General features: G+C 34.8%; 2 protein-coding genes and 1 non-coding gene across 6 annotated transcripts; 1 reads left to right on the forward strand and 2 right to left on the reverse strand.

The window, feature by feature from the left end:
• Positions 1–5,408: 5,408 nt before the first annotated feature.
• On the reverse strand, positions 5,409–5,482 carry TRNAV-AAC (transfer RNA valine (anticodon AAC)). Its single transcript has one exon. It is a non-coding gene; the product is annotated as a tRNA-Val (tRNA).
• A 3,235-nt stretch (positions 5,483–8,717) lies between these two features.
• LOC136228775 (uncharacterized) lies at positions 8,718–11,028 on the forward strand. 2 transcript variants are annotated; one of them, XM_066017254.1, is made up of 3 exons: positions 8,718–8,970; positions 9,202–9,290; positions 10,717–11,028. In XM_066017254.1, the coding sequence occupies exons 1-3, from the start codon at positions 8,941–8,943 to the stop codon at positions 10,886–10,888; spliced, it is 291 nt and encodes a 96-aa protein (XP_065873326.1). In that variant the 5' UTR covers positions 8,718–8,940; the 3' UTR covers positions 10,889–11,028. The 2 variants fall into 2 exon arrangements, with proteins under 2 accessions (XP_065873326.1, XP_065873327.1); XM_066017255.1 differs by having other exon boundaries at positions 8,761–8,970; positions 10,744–11,028.
• Positions 11,029–11,973: 945 nt separating this feature from the next.
• Positions 11,974–18,245, reverse strand: LOC136228774 (putative ABC transporter C family member 15). 3 transcript variants are annotated; one of them, XM_066017253.1, is made up of 11 exons: positions 17,936–18,245; positions 16,848–17,755; positions 15,330–16,759; positions 15,144–15,230; positions 14,476–15,072; positions 14,226–14,390; positions 13,815–14,109; positions 13,209–13,729; positions 13,074–13,137; positions 12,737–12,976; positions 11,974–12,646 (listed from the first exon to the last, which is right to left on the reverse strand). In XM_066017253.1, exons 2-11 carry the CDS (start codon positions 17,575–17,577, stop codon positions 12,453–12,455), a joined length of 4,323 nt encoding a protein of 1,440 aa, XP_065873325.1. In that variant the 5' UTR covers positions 17,578–17,755; positions 17,936–18,245; the 3' UTR covers positions 11,974–12,452. The 3 variants fall into 3 exon arrangements, with proteins under 3 accessions (XP_065873325.1, XP_065873324.1, XP_065873323.1); XM_066017252.1 differs by having other exon boundaries at positions 17,932–18,245; XM_066017251.1 differs by having other exon boundaries at positions 16,848–18,245.
• Positions 18,246–22,064: the final 3,819 nt, after the last annotated feature.

A 22,064-nucleotide genomic window follows, 5' to 3' on the forward strand; every position in this document is an offset into this window, starting at 1 on the left:
TGTTTTTTAACCATGAGACTCAATGTGTTGGATTTGGGACAAAATGGGCAATATCTACTTGGTATTGGGCTAAATTGTTACAATTGGTATCAGAGCCCACTCTCCATGTATGGTGTGTGGTTCGGGACAAATTAGGTGGAAGCTGGTGGACTTATAACAACTCGGTCTAAAGCGAGTTGCGTTGGGGTAGGAAGCCCTGAGCAAGTACTGGCTCTAAAGGATAACGATGAGGCAATCATGAACTGAATCTCACATCAAAAATGGAGAGAGAGTGACTCATTCTTATTAAGTAGGCGTGTTTTCGACATTGATCACCTTCGTAACCTTGGATCTCTCAGCTATGGTCTCCTTCGACACATTGGCCCCATCTACCGCTCTCTTTGTCGCTAATGGCACCAACATATTCTTTTGGGTGGTTCTCTTTAAACGGTGATCTGTCTTCGCCCCTTCAACTTTAATTTGGGCCTAGGTTAAGCTATGGAGTTGCATAATCTCTTTTTCATGCTATGTCTCATGAACACACACCGAACCTTGAGCCCACTCTTGTTCGGAGTAGATAGGTTGGCAAGATGCTCCTTCGCCTAGTTTGATATAGAGAAAGATTGAAATTAAGGTCTAAAGGAAGCATACACTTGTTTAGGGCAGTCGAACATACCTCACCAAGAGGCAATAATTTAATATCAAACTTGATATGGTCAAGGTCCAATGAGAATAATTTTGAGCACTCAGTATCCATCGCACCTACAAAGCAAAATCAAGAAGAGAATGTTGGTTTTGAAAAGCATGTGAAGTAACAAAGTCATAAATATACATCTCTAGACATGTACTTTTGGTAAGTCGTTAATGCTTTGCCACAGTTATTTTGATTCCCCATTGTCAATCCCCTTCCCCTTAGATATTTCAACAAGTCTTCCTACCTCATACCCTTGAGGTAGGTCATCCTCCACCTGGAATATATAAACCAGACGTTATCCAAAAAGTTATAAATAAGCTCATCGACATCACGTTTGGGAGAATAGACGATGTCATTCAACCACTATAACATATCCATCTCATTCACCATCAAATTCTACTTGACCAATCCGCTCATTGGGATGTCAAATCATGGTTGTAGTTCATGGGTTATGAGAATTCCAAGTTCGTAGTAGGCATCTTAAAGTAACGATGTCTCCATTCCGATGGCTTATCCGAAAACCCACATAATTGAATTTTGATGCACCCAATGCACATGCCTTGACTTATTCCCAACTATGGGAGTGAAGAACTTCCTGAAGACCAACCCTATTAATCAAACCCCAGCTTCTCAACATAATGAATACATCGCCAACATCACTCTCCATTGGCCAAATATATGCCTAAGAGCCAAGTTAAACGCCTTCAACACCTCCACAAAAAGCGCAACATCGGCATTCACATATCGATATCTAGTTGATCTGCATAAATGATCATCTTATTTTGCTACACGAGATCGTTCACCCTCTCGATCAACCTATTTATAGATAAGCGATGCAGTCTCCTTATTCGATATACTGTCGAGATTGCCTGTAAATCCATCTCGATGATGCATCATCCAATTTCTTAGACTTTAGATTTAGAGTTCTATTGAAAAGGTTAAACCTCTTCCTTTTAAAGCTTCCCTTCGACCACATTTTGTCAACAAAGTGGTGGTATGTTGTCTTTAAATCACATCCGCATATACACTTTAAGGACACCACACATCATTTTTCCTTAACAATCCCACTCGGTCTTGGTCTTCAAGGGTCGACCTTCTTTTCCTTATTCTTCTTTGACCACATTTTAGGTGCCAAAGAGTTGTTAGAAATCTCATTCTCATAGGATGGCTTATTACATGTCAAAGGCATGTTAGATGCTTCTCGGTATACTTAGGGAAAAAAATATCAGAAGATCGTAATTTGGAAATAACTATTTACTCAAAGAATACACACGGAATAAAGAAATGAAGAGCTGAAATTTCGAGAACAGAAACAAAGTGGGCTAATCTCAGGATTGACAAAAAAAAATTGACGACTATATACTCCCAAAAGCTAGAATCAAGCCCAGTAGGTCTTAAAGATGTTAAATTCATTCAAAGCATATCTCTAGAAAAGGCAAGGAAGCAAATGATCTGAAGAAAGACCTAAGTGTCTTATTTATAGCACCTAAAAGGAAGACAAACTGTCACCTTGGTTCTCATTCCCAAGTTCGAAAAACGACACGAGACTATCAAATATCTTGAATTCCACCAGGCATGCTCCAAATGCATTAATGCACCTCCATAGCTAACCATATGCTTCTTATCACGTGCCCCTAAGTAGATAAATCGGTTACCATCAAATGTCTGCATCTCTTCTACCACTTGGCATATGGAGCTTTTTTATGCGGCAAGTGGTTTCCACATAAAAGGAGGTCTAATATAAGCTCACACATGACAAATAAGGTCCCAAACCAAATCCGCGACTCAAAAGCACCCCCAAACAGGTTATGAAGACCCAAATTCACTTTCCATAAACGGGCAGATCTAAGGGCATGTTAGAGCATCTCTAAAAAAACTCTTAACACACCCTCTGAAAATAATATAAGTAATTGACTCTTAGTAATTTGAGGAATGATTAATCCATCATCTCCGACAATACTCATCATATTCACTCCTTATTTATTATTTTATATCATTAAAATTATTAAGTATTGTTATATTTACCAATAGTGAGAGAAGAAAGACTAATCAATAATAGAGAGAATAATGAGTCACTAAGATGTGGTTGGAGTTGGTTTTTAACTCTATCTTTTCTTAAATTTTAACTTACGAACCCAACTAACAGGTTGTTGGAGATGCTCTTAGACCTTTCACCACATCCCAAATCTTGTAAATACCATAAATGGCGACTAAGAAAGTGGCTCTCGTTCTCTTTTTAAGCTTTTTTTTTTTTTTTTTTTTTTTGCTATTTTACTAATTTGACCGTTAAAGTGTATTCTCGGTAGAAGACAGAAGAATCCAACATGCGATCGTGGGAGTTACCGATAACTTATCATAATTCTAAATAATAAATAAATACTCTAGAGTCAACCTCTCAACTCCATCTACCTTCATTACAATTTCAATTGATGTCAATACTAATGTTTAAGAAATGACAAAGCATTAGCATGGTGCATTGCGCAAATAGGGAATCTGTGATCTAATCTGGAAACTTAAACAACTATTTAAACAATTGAAGAATCATGAAATATTGAATCATGATTTAATTAATTTAGTTCTGGCCGAGTTTGTGAGTCAGACTTTGAATGGATTCGGGCCGGATCAACGGATTTCTAGTAGAGATAAAGTATAAAAATACTTTCCATGTTGATCGTAGGATCAATTTTATTATCAATTTTCAAAATGGTGTAATATTACCTTAAACTTTTATAAACTGGGTCAATTTTACTCTTAACGTTTGAAACTTATCGATTGTGAGCATTTCCAATAGAAGTTGCTTTAAAGAGTGTCAAAACTTAACCTATTATATTAAAATATAATATTTTATTAATTTAATCATCCACATCACTTTTGGCAACTTTTGTTAAAAAATGCTTCAATAATAAGCAATTTTAAAAGTTACCACAATGATCCCACAAATCATTACTTTATACATAATAGTATTCAAGTAAATCATTTTTTTATATTAAAAAAAGTTTGGTACCCTTAAAGCAAGGTTGTCAAAAATTGGTAACCTTTCTGGGCACCCATCATCACTCCAATAGTAGGCACCATTTGAAAGTTGACAAACTCAATACCACATCACCTGACATTTTTTAAGCACTCTCTATTGGAGATGCTCTAATGAAATACTCTATGAAATCATCACTTTTGTTATCTCCATTCCATATGTATAACATACTATCACTTATCAATAACTAGACATGTTCATGATCCCGCTCACCCGTCCCACTATGGATTGAGCTTGGATAATGCATATTTGATGTTTGCTCAGGACAAACACAGGCTCTTCAAACCCGCATATAAAATGAGTTGAGCTTGAAATTTGTCTTAAAAGCTCAAGTCAGCATGGCTTGGCCCGAACCATTCTTATACTATATATTTTTTTTTTTAATAAAAACACATGTAATTAATTTCATCAATTGAGTCTAGTAGATTGGAGTATATAAAAGGGGAATCTTTTATATAATATGAAATAACAGAGCTAATAAATTAAGAATAACAAAGTAATAATTATTTATTTATTTAAAATGATGGAAAAATATTTAATTTTTTCTAGAAGAAGGACAAATACTTAATATCCGTTCTATTATACAAGTAATTCTAGAGTGTTTCACACAAATTAAAAAATACAATTAATATAGAGTTAAATTAATGAATTAATATTAGTTAACTTAAATTTTTTTATCTCTCATGTAATGGTTCGGGAATAAGCATTGAAATGTTAAAAAACACATGGATACATTGAAAATTAAAACAAAAAAAAGAATACTTAGACCGAAAAACTAAACTAAAAATTCTTGAAAAACTAGAACGACTTATAAAATGGAACGGAGGAGAGAGTATTTCCCATTAAAACAATTAATTTATGCTCTAAACGTGAACTCACTTTCAATTCAATTCAAGAAACCACAAACAGGGGAAAACTTCAAGCAAATGAAGCTTGATAATTTAATTTTAATTTATTTTTTTAATATAAATATATTAGTTCGACGGGTTAGGTTGGGCTTTGAAATTAGTTTTCATAGTATGATCGAATTCGGTCCAAACCCGATGTAAATATTGTACTGAGTTGAGCTTGGACAAGGTAATTACATATCGAATCCCGATTAGGCTCGGTCTGAATACAACTATATAAACAGATCTATCAGTAACAAATCAAAGATATGCGTACATGTGAAAAAAAATTAAAAAGTTCAAAAAATTATCTATTGTATTGCATTAAAATAGAAAAACATATCATGTGTGATTTGGTTGAATCCCAAAACATATTTTTTTACATGTAACTATCTATGTTATACAATTTATAATTAAATCACACTTCAAAAAATAATTCTTAATATGTCATTAATTTTTTATATATCATAAATAAAATATGATTTTAAATCCTAATTTATAAATTTTAAACTTTAATCCATAAATTTTAGACCCTAAAAATTATATTTTGAATCCTAATTTATAAATATTAGTCTTTAAAATATATTAAAAAAAATAATTTATTTTATTACTTCACATTTGTAGACAATTTTTTAAAATAAATTTTCATTTTTTTATGTGGACTTCCAACTGAGTTGAACTCGAATTTTAGGAGAATTGTAAATCCAGCCCATCAATTAAATCCAAGACCACTATAGGCATATCATTAATTAGTTAAAACGACAGAATATAAACAGCAAAAATTAGCTAAAAAGACGAAAATAACTCAGCAAAAACATGGCTTCGCCCGGGCTCGAACCGGGGACCTTCAGTGTGTTAGACTGACGTGATAACGAACTACACCACGAAACCTTGGCTGTTCAAAGATGACAAACTTATGGTTATGAATATTAGTTTTTGTTCTTTTCCTTTCCCAACTTCATTAATCTGAATTTTCAGAATTTATTTTGGTTGAATTATTTCTTTCAAACTCGTACTTATGTCTAATCGATGTATTTTGGATATGTTCAACTTAATCGAGAAATTAAAATAATAGATTTAATATATAATTAGGGCTGTAAACGAGCCGAGCCGAACTTTGGCCTGTTCAAGCTCGGCTCGCTATAAAATTAACGAGCTCGAGCCCGAGCCGAGCTTCCTATAAAATTAATGAGCCGAGCCCGAGCCGAGTTTTGGGTTGCTCAACGAGCTTGAGCCGAGCTTCGAGCTTGTTTCGAGCTCAAAATCCTCTTTTGGACTTGGTTCATTAAGAAAATTATCTAACCATGAATTGTTTGTGAGTAAATTGTTAATTATATTTGTGAAGTTTGCTCGCAAATAACTTTTTAATTGTGTACATAAACAAGCTCACAAGCAAAGTTCGTGAATAAATAAACAAGATGCTTACAAATAGTTCGTCTATTACTCATTTATTATGTTTGTTAACGAACTCATCTAATAGCAAATGAAATAATATTAAGTTTAGATATTTGTGAACTAACACAAAACTATATAGTTTTCTACAAAACTAAAATTTGTTCATAAATGTTCTAATCGAGCCTGCTCGCGAGCTTTGGAGCCGAGCTTTGGCCTGCTCAAGCTTGACTCGTTTACGAATCGAACCAGTAAATCGTGTTCATGAGCGGCTCGTTTACAAATCGAGCCGAGCTTTTATCGAGCCGATCACCGAGCTGCTCATGAGCGGCTCTGTTCATTTACAGCCCTATATACAATGTTAAATTTGAAATTTGTCAAATCAACAATTAAAATGTGTGGAAATTCTAAAATTGATAAATTTAAGAGTGTAAGAGCATCTCTAAGAGATTCTTAATGAACTGTCTAAAAATAATATAAATAATTGATTTTAGTGATTTAAGAGTAACTAAGAAATATCATCTCCAACGACACTCCTTATATTCCCTTTTTATTTATTATTTTATTATCGAGATTATTATTTATTATTATATTTACCAATAGTGTGAGGAGAGAGATACATCAATAATAAATTATTAATAAAAAATGAAGTTAGAAGGCACTAAGAAGTGGAGAGATGTGCCAATGAGGGTTGGTCCGAGTGGTAAGGCGTTGAACCTCTGCTTGACAGGTTTGAGGTTCGATTCCCCACTCCGTCAAAATTTAGCCCTCAGTAGGTGATCTGTAAATTCCACTGTAAACCCTTGTTGCCTTTGCCCTGCAAGCACACGAGTCTATACCAAATCGAGGATGTCGAGGCTCTACGCCAGTCCCGAATTCCATGTATTGTGATCCCCCGCTTCATTTACCAAACCACCAAAATCATTCTTCTGTCTATGTGCATGAACTGAAGAGTGAAAAAAACATGAATTGCTGCCACATTCCCTTAGCCATTGAACCTTCGAACGTTGCTTCCAATACAATTCTTGCTCTTGCCGCACTTTATAATTCCTCACTGACATGTCGGGTCTCCTCCTGCCGCACTTTATAATTCCTCACTGACATGTCGGGTCTCCTCCCTTTCAGACGCACCACGCAACCCCTCCAGGCAGTCTTCTAGCCGCTTCGACTGGCCCCGAAAGCGAAATCGAAAATTCTTTCTCCATTAATGCACCTTCCCTCTACAGTACTGCATCCGATCCGTAAAACATAACCTGCTATTAACACTCTAGGCCACAACGATCGTCTTCTAGCCGCTTCGACTGGCCCCGAAAGCGAAACTGAAAATTCTTTCTCCATTAATGCACCTTCCCTCTACAGTACTGCATCCGATCCGTAAAACATAACCTGCTATTAACACTCTAGGCCACAACGATCGTCTGGCGACAACCCTCCTCGAGTCTCCACGCGTTTTCATAACGAAACTGAAACGATGCTGCAGGAGACGAGTCACACAATTTGAGGATGCATGTCGAATGGTCTGATTGTGTTGTAGCAATAATTAGGATGGAAGTCGTGGGAAACTGATCATGCCATAACTGGTTAGTTATGACTCGATCTAATTTTTCATCAATTAGCAAATGTCCCTGTATGTTTCGGACCCAGGTAAACGAATATCCGTACATATGTAGTTTTGAAAGGGTATAGTAGTCTAGAACCTCATTAAAACTTGTCAATAGCCATGTCGAATGCCTTCTACCTCCACGTTTTTCGAAAGAGAATAACATATAATTGAAGTCACCTATTATGACCCAGTCCAGATTAGATATTATGTAGAGACCCTTTAAACATTGCCATGAAAGAGCACGTCTCCCACGTTATGGAAACCCATAAAAACTCGTGAATCACCATGATGTCTCATGGAGGGAAGAAATTTCACGTCAATAAAGTTACCACTATATATATATTTTTTTTTTTTGGTAGAAAGTTACCACTATATTTAAGAATGACTAATATATATAATTTCCAACAATACTCCTTATATTCACTAATTATGTATTATTTTATTATTAAAATTATTAATGTAGAGTATTTTGTAACCTAGCCCTAGGGATGTAAACGGGGCGGGGAATGCATTTCCCATCCCCGTCCCTGACTAGTCGGGGATTCACCATTCCCATCTCCGTCCCACTAGGAATTTCCATCCCCATCCCCGTTTATAAATGTTCTAAAAACGTTATCCACATTCCCCATTCCCCATTCACCGTAGGGAATCACCGTTTATGTTTAAAAAATCAGTAAAAGAAAAAATGTTTAAGAAACAGTGGCTAATAATACTAAATATTAACAACCATTCTCAAATTTTCAAATAAAAAAAAATAAAAATTCAACCAATCACCTAACTAAAATTTATTTAAATCATCCAAAAAAATCAAATATTACAAGGAATAATCTGGGATTCTCATTGGGGATTAACATGGCGGGATCGGGGATCCCCGCCTCATCTCCGTCATGGGGGACAAAGTTATCTCCATCCCTATCCCATAAGAATCCTTATCGGCGATTCCTTGTTCCCATCGGGACGGGTCACCAATGGGGACGGGAAATCCCCGCCCCATTTGCATCCCTACCTAGCCCCAATTAAATTTGTACATTAAAAAAAATGAAATTATATTTGATAAAATAAAATAAACGAAAAGGTTTGACCTTTGCGGCTGCCAGAAAGTTCTAGAACATGGCTTTGTAGGAGTCCTGATTCCCAAGGTTGGCAGCGGGTGGCCGTTACTTTTGAACTGACTTGTTGCCCAAGTACAACCCTTTACTTTTCTTTTCAATAAAAATTAAATTTAGGTGTTTGTATCCGATTCAAATTCTTCTCTTGCCGTTTCCAACTTTCTTTCCCTTTTCTCTCCTTCAACAACAAAAACAAGAGGGTTTTGTTTTGTCTTCTTCGTTCTCTTGTTGTTTGTTTGGATACCATGGGTGGTTCAAGATGGATCAGGCCTGAGGTATGTAATTTCTATCTTCAATAAAAGAAAAAAGAATAGATTTTATTGTCTCAATCGCTTCTTTTTCACCTAATTTTTTTTATTCATATGTGGTCAAAGATCTAACTTTTGTTATTATGCATTAGTAGCAGTTGGAATTTCCAATCAATTTTTATAATGATTTTTTGGTGTTCTAATCCTAGTCATGATCTTGGATTTATCTGTTAACACAAGTTTATATATACAATACAGGTGTTTCCTCTGTTTGCTTCTGTTGGTGTAGCGGTTGGCATTTGTGCTATGCAGCTTGTTAGAAACATTTGCACCAATCCTGAAGTCAGGTACATCTTTCTTTTTTCTTATCACTTAGCCTCACATTTGTTCATCAAATTTCAGCAATTAATGCCCTGGATTATGCTCCATTGTAGCACAATTTCACTTCAAGTTGATTGTGCGGTTAGAAATGTGTATGATAATGCCGATTTTAAAATTAGATTGTTGATTTCTTCACCATCTATGTAACCTTAGCATTACTTAATTTTTGGGTACGGGTTAGGGGAGGTTAATTAAAGCAGGTTATTTCACTATCTTTGCTTGGAAAGTCGGAGATTAAAAAACCTTGAAATAACCTAAATCTCAGCCCTACCAATTTGGTGGGATGTTCCCGGTCTCTCTAGTGAACCTTATCAAACCTTTATCCAAGTAGGTCTTTAGAGGTTTGTCCAACATTCAACAAGAAAGTCAAACAAAGATTGAGATCGTCCCATCCACTGTTGGAAGTTGTTCTTCTCACACGTCCGACTCCTTGCAATATGAAACCAGATAAAAATTGTCCGACTTTCTTGCAACATGAAATCAGGCAAAGATTGTTCAACCTTGTGTGAAGAACGACAAAAACTTAACCTAAAAATTATTGCTAGGCTTGTGTAGGTGGTAAAGAAATAAGACGATTTTCGTTCGTTCAATTTCTTTACGATTATGAAAGCAGATGAAAATCTACTTACTTCGCCTTGGTTAGCGGAGCACTAGGCATATAATTATGTCTAGCCAAGCAACTACAATGGAATAATGTTCCAATGGAGTATTATCCGGAGCATTTATTCAAATTGTGTTGATAAAGGTCAAATTTCAGCTTTTCATTATCATAGTCATACCATCTAAATTGTGTTGATGCATTTTTTAGTCAAACACATAATTACACTTACATGCCTCAAATTGTCACGTTTTATCGTTTGACACTTTGAAATTGTCCAACTTCTTGCTGCAAGAAAGTGAGATAAAGATTGTCTGGAAATCATTCTTCCCACATGTCCAACTTCCTTACAACAGGGAATCTGACAAGTTTGTCCGACTTCCTTGCATGAAGAACAATAAAAAACATAATCAGAGCGTTATTGCTTGCTTGGGTTATGTAGTTGGTGAAGAAATTGGATGATTTTCATCCGATTTCTTTATAATTATGAAATTGGATGAAAATCGTCTTACTTCGTGCTGGTTAGCAGAGCACTTCGCCCATAATTATGTCTAACCAAGCAACTACAATGGAATAATGCTCCAATGTAGCAATATACAAAAGCATTTACGTGAATTATATTGAGATAAGGGGTCAAATTATTTACCCTTAACACATAATTACACTTGCACATCTAAAATTGTCACGTTTTGTCGCTTGGCACTCCGAAATGTTTTGTTGAACTTATACTTGGACATTTCACACACTTAATTTTGCCAATTTTGAACCTTCAACACCCTTATTTACTGATTTAGCACGCACAAATTTCGACTGGAACATAGGACTGCTGGAATTCTTGACAATCATGCAGAGGGTGAGAGATATTCACAACATTTTGTAAGGAAGTTTGTACGCAACAAGTCTCCTGAGATCATGCCTTCTGTCAACTCCTTCTTTTCTAAGCCTGACCTTCCTACTTCTTCTTAGAAGAATAAAATACAGTAATTGCAGATTTCAAGTTTCTGATTCTGATGACAAATTATTGTTCTTCCATTTAATTGCATTTGCACATTGCAGATTGGAAATTTTGATCAATCAGTTTTTAATAATAAATGTGTTTGCTATTAGTAGGTGCCTGTTTCATTCTCCTTTTTTTAGCTGGATATATGAATGTTTGGATAAGTAGGAATACTTATAGTTATTTCGAAAGAAAAATCAAGTAACAAAACAAAAGTTGAACCAAACGACTTATCTAGAATAGGTCGTTAATATGTATAAATATTTTTTGCTTTTTAAATATATTGTTTGTTTGAATGTAGCCCAAAATACAGTAGCTTTGTTTCCTTGACACCATAACACAATATGGACCCAATATGAATTTAGTGAGTTGTGAGTTTTAATAAATATGTAATGAGTTATTTTTAGGGTTGCAAATGGCTCGATAAAAGTATGATTGTGTTTTGCTCGATTTGTAAATGAACGGAGCTTCAGCATGGTGAAACTCGATTTGAAAGTTCGCGAACATACTCAGTTATAGGTTCATTAATAAGTTCGTGAACAACGTAATAGTATTTCTATAAATGGGGAAATGGAAAACAACGTAATTTTGTATAAACTTTTGTTGGTTTCAAAATTATGTAGTTTTGTGTTAATTTTAAATGAGCATACTTGTTCGCGAGCAAAGTTCATTAACAGAATTAATGCTCGCGATCAAAGCTCATGAACAAGCTCACGAATAGGATGTTGAGGTCGAACTCATCAACTTCCTAACAAACCGAGCATGAGTAAGTCAAAGCTCAACTACATTACGCTCTAGTTATTTTAGGGTTGACACAAAATTAACACCTAAATTTTTAGGTCATGTTTCTATCTTAACTAAGGTAATAACATACAAGCGCCTTGCAAATATGATTCGGATCTAGCAATATCTTTACATGTTACACGATACAAGATGGACACAAATCTAATTTGACTGATACAATTGTGAAACTAAATTTTTTGAATTATAGCATTGACTCATTTGGTGTTAACTTGATAATTGACACGACACCAACACAAACCCATTAGCACGAATTGCCACCCAAACTCCTAATCAAACTTCCCTTCTATTCACAATTCCAACTGTTATCATGGTACACTCCACTAATGAAAGGAGTATTACGGGAAATCATTATAAACATAAGAAATGCTTCAGATTGATTGATCTCTAGTTCAATCTCTCAATCATGAATTACAAATTCATCAAAATGTAACTTCTAACTGATCTGCAGTTTATTCAGGTTATTGCACAAGTGTATACTCATTACGGGTGGCAACTTGTGATACAGTAACATGACTTATACGCGTCACAATTATCATTTTTATTGAATTTACATTTTTTCTAATCAAATGGAATATACGGATAACATAACACGATTATGACACTATAACCCGAATTGCTACACCGTTAGAAATCCTACACTAGAAATTAAGACTCATCAAAAATTTATCTGCACTATGATTTTACTTGCTACCTAGTCTTCTCTTCTGTACAATGTATGGGCTTTTATGTTCAAATTCTCCTAGTTAGCTTTGCCTTCTGCTTTACTGCTATGAGCTTCTGATAATGAAGCCTGATCTCTCCTACTTTAAGATAATCTCTCTCTCTCTTCGACGATCTCCTCAAGAATTCTGCAACCAGTTTCGAAAATGCAGAAGAATTATCCTTGAGCAACTGTACAGGAGAGTCGAACTCGATCACCTTGCCTACATTCATAAACATAGCAGCAATTAGTTCAGATAAAGAGTATGTATGCAATTTTGACAATAACTACTCATTCCTGTTCTTCAGCTTACCTTCGTCGAGAACCAAAACCATGTCATTATCGATAACAGTAGGTATTCGATGCGCTACAGTTATGACTGTGCATTGGCTTGTTTCTTCTCTTATTGTTGCCTGAATGATGTTGTCTGTTGCTGTGTCAATAGAAGCTGTGGCCTCATCTAATACCAAGATTCTCCGCTTCTTTAGCAGAACTCGAGCTAGACAAACGAGCTGCCTCTGACCAACGCTCCAGTTTTCTCCGTCTTCTGCTACTGCATCATCCAGGAGAGTTCAGTATTGATTACAGAAATGTGATTTTTATCACACTAAGAAACCTTTCTTCAGAATTTTCTAGTAATGAGAATGTACCTGGTGCTTCAAGGAGCCTCCGGTCTTGCTTTACTGTATCAGACAGGCGACACTTTTTGAGAACCTGAGGAAACACATAGATTGAGTACATATAATTTCGAAACCCTGCTTCGAAAGAAGATTTTCGATGCTTACCTCCCATATTTCTTGATCTGAGTGTTGCTGCAAAGGATCAAGATTGGTTCTCACAGTTCCTTGAAACAATGTGGGATCTTGAGGGATTATACCGAGCCTAGATCTCAAATCATGCAGACCTATTGTGGATATGTCCAATCCATCAATAAAAATCTGTCCACTCGAAGGCTCAATGACCCGAAAAAGAGCCTGAATCAAAGTAGACTTTCCACTTCCTGTTCTACCAACAACACCAATTTTCTTCCCTCCAGGGAAAGTGCAAGTTATGGACTTGAGAACCATTGGGAGAGAAGAACAATACTGAACACACAGATTCATTAATTCGATTCTTCCCTCGCTTGGCCACTCGAGATTCGGCCTGGAATTTTCGATCACCAACGGAGTTTCACTAGGTATGTTGGTGAATTGAAGAACTCTTTCAACTGATATCATTTTGTTCTCAACGTTGCATAGGTTCCATATAACCCAAGCCTGAAGAACATTTAGGTTCAGACCATATGTAGCTGCTAGCCCTGCCAAGCCTGTCATTCGGTTGAGCATTCGTTAGTTTAACATTGACATAGTCTAAAGTGAAAATTCAATGGATTAAGGTCCGGAGAAACTTACTGGGATCAATAGCTGATCTAGGCAGGCTAACCAAGATGGTCAGAACTAGAAAGAACACGAAATTGAATAGAAAGTTGATTCGAACGCATAGCCATTCCATTGTGCCTGTGTTGTGGAAGTCAACACGCGAATAATCATCGATCAATTTCAAGTTTCTGATCAAGAAACGGTCTTCTTGATTGAAACAATGAATAGTTGGTGCCCCAACAATTGACTCGGAAAAGTGATGCAAGATAGGAGCCTTTCTTGTTCCAACCATCCTTGCTAATTCTCTTGCTGTTGTAATGTAATAGGCCTGTAAGAAATTTCCATAAAACACGAATAAGAAACTGTAATCCATATCTGCAATTGGGAGAAATGTAATGCGAGAAGTGAGGGAATGTTATATTTTGAATGATTAATTGTTCTTACCTGGTACCATATAGAAATTCCGATAACGATGAGAAAGAGAAGGAAGACCTGCCAAGCAACATGAGACATTAGCATGATTATGCTTAGCAGCTGAATTAGCGCAAATGCCAGTCCAGCTAATCTGTAGGGAATGTCCGTGTCAACTGTGCTTTGATCTGTAGAAGACTGCAAGGACAAAGAATGACATCAATTTCTAAAGGCGGACACAGAAATATAGCTACTGAACTGAGAATTAGATGGAGATTCTTACCCTGCTGAGAATTCGACTTGAAGGTGTTGAATCGAAGAACGATATAGGTGCTCGAAAAACTGATCTAATCATTCCCAGGAAAAGTCTTTGAGCAGTCTCAACAGCAATAGTTGCCATCAAAACTGCTCTTCCTAATATAAAGACAGAGCTTCCACCAGATAACAAAGCAAATATCCAAATCATTTTCTCCCTAGAAACACCGTGTCTATCCTCCGATGCCCAAGCAATCCAATAATTGCTGCCCATTTGTAGTCCTTGGAAGAGGACTTGGCAAAGGAGGACCACGGGAACCAAAGCTCCTTTATAAGCTGAAGCAACAAAAGTTAAGTAAACACTCCATTTCACTCTACCAGTTTCAGTCTCTTCTTCAGGATTTTTTTCCAAAAAGTTGTTGTTACTAACTGGTAGTTCTTCTGTAACTTCAGTTTGAGTTTGCTGAGAGGCTACACTGGTTAAGACCTTGTCTTTTTCTTCGGGGTGGTTCACTTGGTTTAAAGACTTCTTATGGGCGGCCATTTGTTTGACAAGTTCACCAGTAGGATCTGCAATTAACTCTTCATATTTCCCAGACTGACCAATTTTACCATCTTTCATCACCTATAAAGGATCCATTTGTCAGTAAAAAAATGATAGGCTTCAAATCAGGAAGAAAGTTACTAGTTATTTACCAGAACAAGATCTGCAGATTCTAAAAATGCAAGCTGATGTGTAGCATATATGACAGTCTTTTGAGACAAGAGTTGCATCAGACATTTCTGCACAAATTTTTTTTCCAACATTTAGATAAAGCTAGAGATACATGATTGTTTTGGTTACATACAAAGAGCTTGAAATAATAACAGAAAGGCGCTTACATTGAACAGATGTGCTCCAGTATGTGCATCAACAGCACTGAAAGGGTCATCCAGGATATAAACATCCGACTTACTGTAAACAGCCCTCGCAAGTTGAATTCTCTGCTTCTGCCCTCCACTCAAATTGAGCCCTCTCTCTCCTACCAAAGTCAAATCCCCGTTAATCCATGCCCCAATATCTTGGTTCAAAGCACAAGCTTCCAGAACTTCTTCATAGAAGGCCTGATTCATATCCTTGCCAAACAGCACATTTTCTTTCACTGTTCCTGTTTGAATCCAAGCACTTTGGGGAACATAAGCCTTTGTTCCGAAGACCTTTATTGCTGCTCCGGTAATTCTGGGGATTTCAGCCAGTATACTGCAAAGTAGGCTTGATTTTCCAGACCCAACTGATCCGCAAACTGCAACTTTGTAGCCCTTCATTATTTTGATATTGTCTACAATTTTTATGGCAGGTTTCTTGAAGTTGTAGTCACTTGTATCCCAACCATATTCTCCCGCCTCAAGTTCAATTGCAAGGTCAGATACTGATGGAACATTGGACGGTATCTGCTTTCTTTGACCCTCTTCTCTTAAAATCTCCTGGATTCGATCAATGGACACTTTAGTTTGAGCAGCCATGGAAATGAGCTCAGGTAGGTTGTAAATTGGCTCTTGCAAAATTCTGAAAGTAGCTAAAGCAGAAAGCACTGTGCCTGTTGTTAATGGTGTTTTTAACAAGATGCAGACCCCAAAGGTGATAACAGAAACTAGAGTCGGTGAGGCCCAAAACAGAAAGGCTATGGCTGAGCTTGTATACAAGTATTTACTTAGCCAATTTCTCTCTGTTTCTCTAAGTTGAAGAAGCCTGTTCAAAAATGTTGATTCCCATGAATACAATTTGAGAACTCTCATGCTTTTAAGAGTTTCTGAAGTTGCTTTAATTCTAGAATCCTTAGATTCCATTATCTTAGAGTGAAGCTTTTCTTGCTTATTAGCCAAGGGAGTATTGCTCACCATTACTAAAATTGTGGAAGAAAGAGCAGCCAATGAAGGGGCAGCACCAAGATTTATGTAAAGAATTATAAGGGCTAAAAAGACCTGAAGTGGCAGCAGCCAAACTCCATGGATGTTCCAGCAGAAATCTCCAATTCTCTCCACATCTACATTGATCATATTTACTATTTTACCACTGCTCGGACCAGCATATTTGACAGATAGAGATTTCTTATAGATCATTACAATTAGCGCTGCTCTTACTCGTATGCCAATCCTCTGAGCTCCGAAATACCACTGTCTTTGAGTTAATGATTCTATAGTCTTCGAGAAGAAGAAGATGGATGCGAGAATTAATCCATAGAGATGGCTCGAATCATCATGTTTCTCAGATAAGAAACTAACAAATCTTGTTATCAGAAGAGGACCCATATAGGAGGCAAGCGTATTAATGCCTGCAAAAGATGAAAAGTAGAAGTTCAAAAAGATGGGATAAAATCTGCTTTATAAACAGAATCCAAAGAGTAAGAAACAACAAGTTACCTGCAAATATCCCATTTATGATCAAAGATTTCCTCACAGAATAGAAAATGGCCATTGGCAAGTTAGAGGTCTCAGTCTTCCCTTTCCCAAGAGATTCTTCAAGCAACGAGGAAGCATGCTTTGCTGTTTCTGATTGTGGAACTTCTGGTATATGAGATAGTTCCAGTTTTTGCCTTCTTCCCCTACTAAACAGTGGATTCAGCCATTGGAATGTGATTTGGCTCCAAATTCCAGCATTACCCAAGCTAGTTGAATTGATTTCACGATCTTTTACAAGCAAAGATTCTTCAACATCACTTTGCATCTTATTACTACTACCACTATACGTTAAACCATGGAAGCAAAGTAGTATTGACAACGGGAAGGAAACAAAATCAACAATGTAGATTTCATTGCTGAATTCAGGCAATGGAACAGAAAACTCAACGGAGGTGAAACAGGTAAGCAAGTAAATGGAGACAGAAAGTGAGTAGAAAATGCAGGAAAACACCCACCAAAGAATCAGAACCAAAGGCCACTTATTACCTTCTCTTAACACTGTTCTTTTACAATAGATTGAAACAGCAGTAGCTAAACTCCATGTTAGAGCAAAGAAGATGAAACCATAATCAACAATCCGATGATTCCAAAACTCATATAGCCCAAAACCAAAATTGAGAGACGAAATCAAGAAATTACAGAGCACAGTAATGGTGACTCTGGTAGAACGGGAAGATGAAGATTGTTCCATGCTTGAATTAAAATTTAAAATCACCTCTCCTCTTTATCAACATTACCATAAAAAACCAAGCGATTAACACTACAAAGAACTCAACATTGGCTATTTCTCTGGATCTAGAAATCAAACAAAAAATCCTCAGCTTATCATATTTCTAATCCAATCAAAACCAATATCAATTCGGGAAAACCTGCCAAAAATACCAAAAAAAACACAGACAGAAAACAATCATCAAAAAAGAAACAATGAACAGTCGCTGTTAATGGAGTTATGCTGATATATATATACAGACAAAGAAGAAAAGGGAAAAACAGTGCAGGAAAGCAGGAAAACACGTGAAAACTTTAGAGAGAGTTGGTGAAAGACCTACGGAGCTGAAGAGAGAAGAACGTAGGATTCGTATAAATAAGTGTACCAAACAGCAATCGCCATCACTGTATCTTGTGAAATCTCTTTTGAATTTCGAGTATTATATTGATTAAATGATCGAAAATGGTGTCTTTTTGCAGTTTATGCAGATGAGAACAAACCGAGAAATTATGGTTTTGTTTAAGCAAATGATTAGTGCTAATTACTATTAATATTCAGCAGTCAAAAGCTTAATTACAGATGTCAATTTTTAGAGATTTTTTTTTTTGGTAAGAATTTTTAGAGATTTTATATGTCGGAATTATGTTGTCATTTTAATTACAAATGTTATCCATAACTTTTTGGGTTATTCTTCGGTGTTTGACTGTAATACTGAAAATTAAGAATAAATAGTAGATGAATACTAATTTCAATCAAAAACGGTAAAAAGGAATGAAATAAAGTAAAATATTTACTTTTTTCTCTTCAGAAATTTTCGTATGGACTAATCTAAAATTTTCTATCGATTAATTTTTTTAATGAAGAAAAATCGGAAAATTAGGCGAATACTTTTCTACGCAATATTTTTCTATAAATAAATGAGGTCTAAGAGCATAGAAATTTTTAATTCATAGTCTAAAATTAATATAAATAATTGACTCTTAGTGATTTACGAGTGACTAATATATATAATTTTCCAACAATACTCCTCGTATTCACTATTTATTTATTATTTATAATTAAAATTATTAATTATAGTTATATTCAACAATAGTGAAAGAAGATGGACTCCTCAATAATAAAATATTAAGAAAAAAATAAAATTATTAATAAAAAAATGAAATTAGAAGGCACTACGAGATTGTTAGACGCTCTCCATTAATAGAAATGATTGAGCGACTTTCAATGATTTGAAGAGGTAGAAAGTTACTATTAAATTCGATATTTAACTCTTTCTATTCAAATTTTAAATTAAGAGTCAAACCAAGAGACTGTTGCTCTAATAATATCCCATACCTATATCTATTCATTTTGAACAAAATTTCAAATTTCATTTATTTACCCTTCTTAGATTTTAATGAAATTTATTTTTCTTTTCTCAAATTTATAAGTCGTTTAATATATAAATTTGTAATAGTATATATTTAATTCTTTTGGTGGAAAAATCTATATTTTTATTAATTTAATTATTTAAATTATATTTATTTATATATTCATCAAAATATGCTAATATGAATTTGAAGGGATTATTCTAATAAATAATCATAATATAAACACAGATTTAAAGTTTACCTCTTGTAGGCAGAATTTGTTGGGAATATAAAGTAACGAAACAATCACCCACGTAGATATCAAGCACGGGGTGAAAACTGCGAGTCCATGAACTAAAGCTGACGTCTAATATAGAGAGTGGGTGGCGTAGAAGGGGGAGGAGGCACAAGAGAATTATGTATTCTGTGGGATCAATTTCTATTTATAGTATTCAGTTAGGCTACAAAACCCTAACCTTAAGCCTTTGTTTGGATGTTTGGAGGTTAATGGGGGTGAGAGTTAAAGGAGGTAATGGAAATAAAATAGAAGTTATGGAAATGAAAATTAAAAATTAACCTCGTTTGGGAGTTTATAGAATACAAATGAGATTAAAAGTTTAACTTTGTTTTTGAAAGTTTAAATATGCAGGGGAATGAAAGTTAAAATTATCGTGCATAGATAAATTTTTCTAATAAAGTTTACATTACTTTCATTAACCCCAAATTTGATGGTTAGGGTTTGGAGGTTAAAGAAAGTAGACATTTAACTTTCATTAACCTTTATTTATTCTCCAAAAACAATTTCTAAACAAGGTTAATGTGATATTTAACCTTCCATTATTCTAATTTACCTCCATTTACCTTCCTGTCAAATAATGACTAATTCTCCATATTTTAGATGGGAGTGGTCTGTTTCTATTATAATATAAATAATTTATAGATTTTTATTAATTGGATTATAAAAATTGTCATAAAAAGTTTGTTCATATAATTAAAATATTAAAATTTGATAATGTTAATATTTATATTGTATAAAAAATAATATGTAATAATACTTGATTGAATGTATCCATACTTGATTAAATGTATCCATCTATGCTAAAAAAATAAAATTAAAAAAATTATTTAATTTACACAATTTAAATTTAATGTTTTTTTTAATTAAAACTAAATTAAATATGAAATATTATATATACTATGTAATACACTAACCTAATTAAACTATAAAATTTATCTAATTACTTATCATTTTTGAAAAAATAATAACATAATTTCATAATCTGAAAATCATACGGACTTTCGATTAGTTAATTATTAATTAACTAGTAAAAATTTAACAGCTAATAAAAAAGATGCTATCTCATCGAGGCATGTGTTTGTCCTGAAGGGAGTGGATAGACCTATATTTAACACACTTTTTTTCCACCAAAAGAATATAAACTAATTGAATGTGATGCTAAAGAAGCTGTAATGGGGTAAACTCGGCCAAGCTCGATTGTTATTCAGGATTGTAAATGTCTTTTAATTAGCAGACACGATTTCCAAGTGTTTCAAGTGTTTTTTTATTTAGGCTAGCAAACAGAACAATCCATATCGTTACACGACACATCTCCAGTTCATTGCTAGCCAAGTTATTATCTTTTTCGGTTCCTATTTGGTTACTTGATGCCTTTGGTAAATATTCACTGTTTATGAGTTAATGTATTTTTTATTCTTCAAAAAATGATTTGAATTATTTATTTATTTATTTTCTATATTCCGACAAAATTCATAAAAAATAATATAAACAAATTGTGAATATTAAAATCAAAATATGTTTAAGCATATATTATATTATGGTTTACAGACAATGAGACAAGATATGATAAGAGAATATGGATACATGAAACTTTTGGTATTAAACAAAATTATCATATACATTTTTTTTAACAATTTGCATATTGTACAATGAATAAGTTCAAAACAGCAAAATCCAACCAAAAATGTAGTTGAATAAAATTAAAATGATTAGATTGAAGAAAACTTTTGTACAATAATATATAATAATTTGCATATAATGCAATTAACAAATTATTAAAACCAAAAATCATGTTTAAAATGCCTCTAGTCATATTTAAAATCATATGGTTTTTTGAAAAACCATAAGCAACTACTAGAAACCTTTTAATGCCATTAGTCAAACTTTAGAGATATACAAATAATGATCAAATTAATTATTTTTCTTCTATAAATAATAATGTTTTTTTAAAAGTAATATATAAGTATATAATTATTTAATAATTTATATTAAATTAGTGGTTTAATAATCAACGTTTTTCTGAATTTGTTCCAAAAACTTGATTGACCCCTAAATTTATAAAGTGTTTTATTAGCTCACTCAACTTGGTTAAACTAATATATTGGTTATCTGAATTTGTTTAAAGTGACCTATTGACCCTTAAACTTGCTTACAGTAATTCAATTTTTTCTTTGAAATTGTGTAAACTTACTAACAGTAAATGACTAAATTGATTTGGTCATTCAGGATTCAGGTGAGCACTACTGAATTAAAGGAGGAGTTTCAGATAGTCCTTCACTAGATGGACAAATCGGTCAATCAGCCCGAGCTCCCTTTCTGTTGAACTAATCCCAGGCTTCCAAATCTTTGCTTTTCGTTCCTCTCGCCTTGCTCGAGTTACTTTTCGTTCCTCTCGCCTTGCTCGAGACTCTCATTCATATGTTATTCCATTCCTCACTGACAGGAATTTCTACTTTCTTGAGTGGGTGAGCCGAGAGTTGAAGTGTGAGTGGTGTGAGTTGAGAGCCCCATCGCTACCGGTTTCACCAAGAATTGCCTAACTAAACCTGCTCTTTTCGAGATCCTTTCCGAAAGGAATCTTGGAAAATCGGCCTAAGAAAAGAAGAGCAGCAATAGTCTCCGGGACAAATGCCACAGAAGGGGGAGAAGTAGCTGCTCTCGAATGCGGGAATGGGAAGGCACAAGGAAGAACACCCCCTCGATGTTCGCTTGCAGCTGGTTCCAGAAATAAATCCCTTGCTGCCCTCCAACTTGATGATTCTACCCGCTATCCAGACACAGGTGCCTCGGCACACATGACGTCTACTAAGAACCATCCCCTC

Source organism: Euphorbia lathyris, chromosome 5 (genome assembly GCF_963576675.1).
Source record: "Euphorbia lathyris chromosome 5, ddEupLath1.1, whole genome shotgun sequence".
NCBI lineage: Eukaryota > Viridiplantae > Streptophyta > Magnoliopsida > Malpighiales > Euphorbiaceae > Euphorbia > Euphorbia lathyris.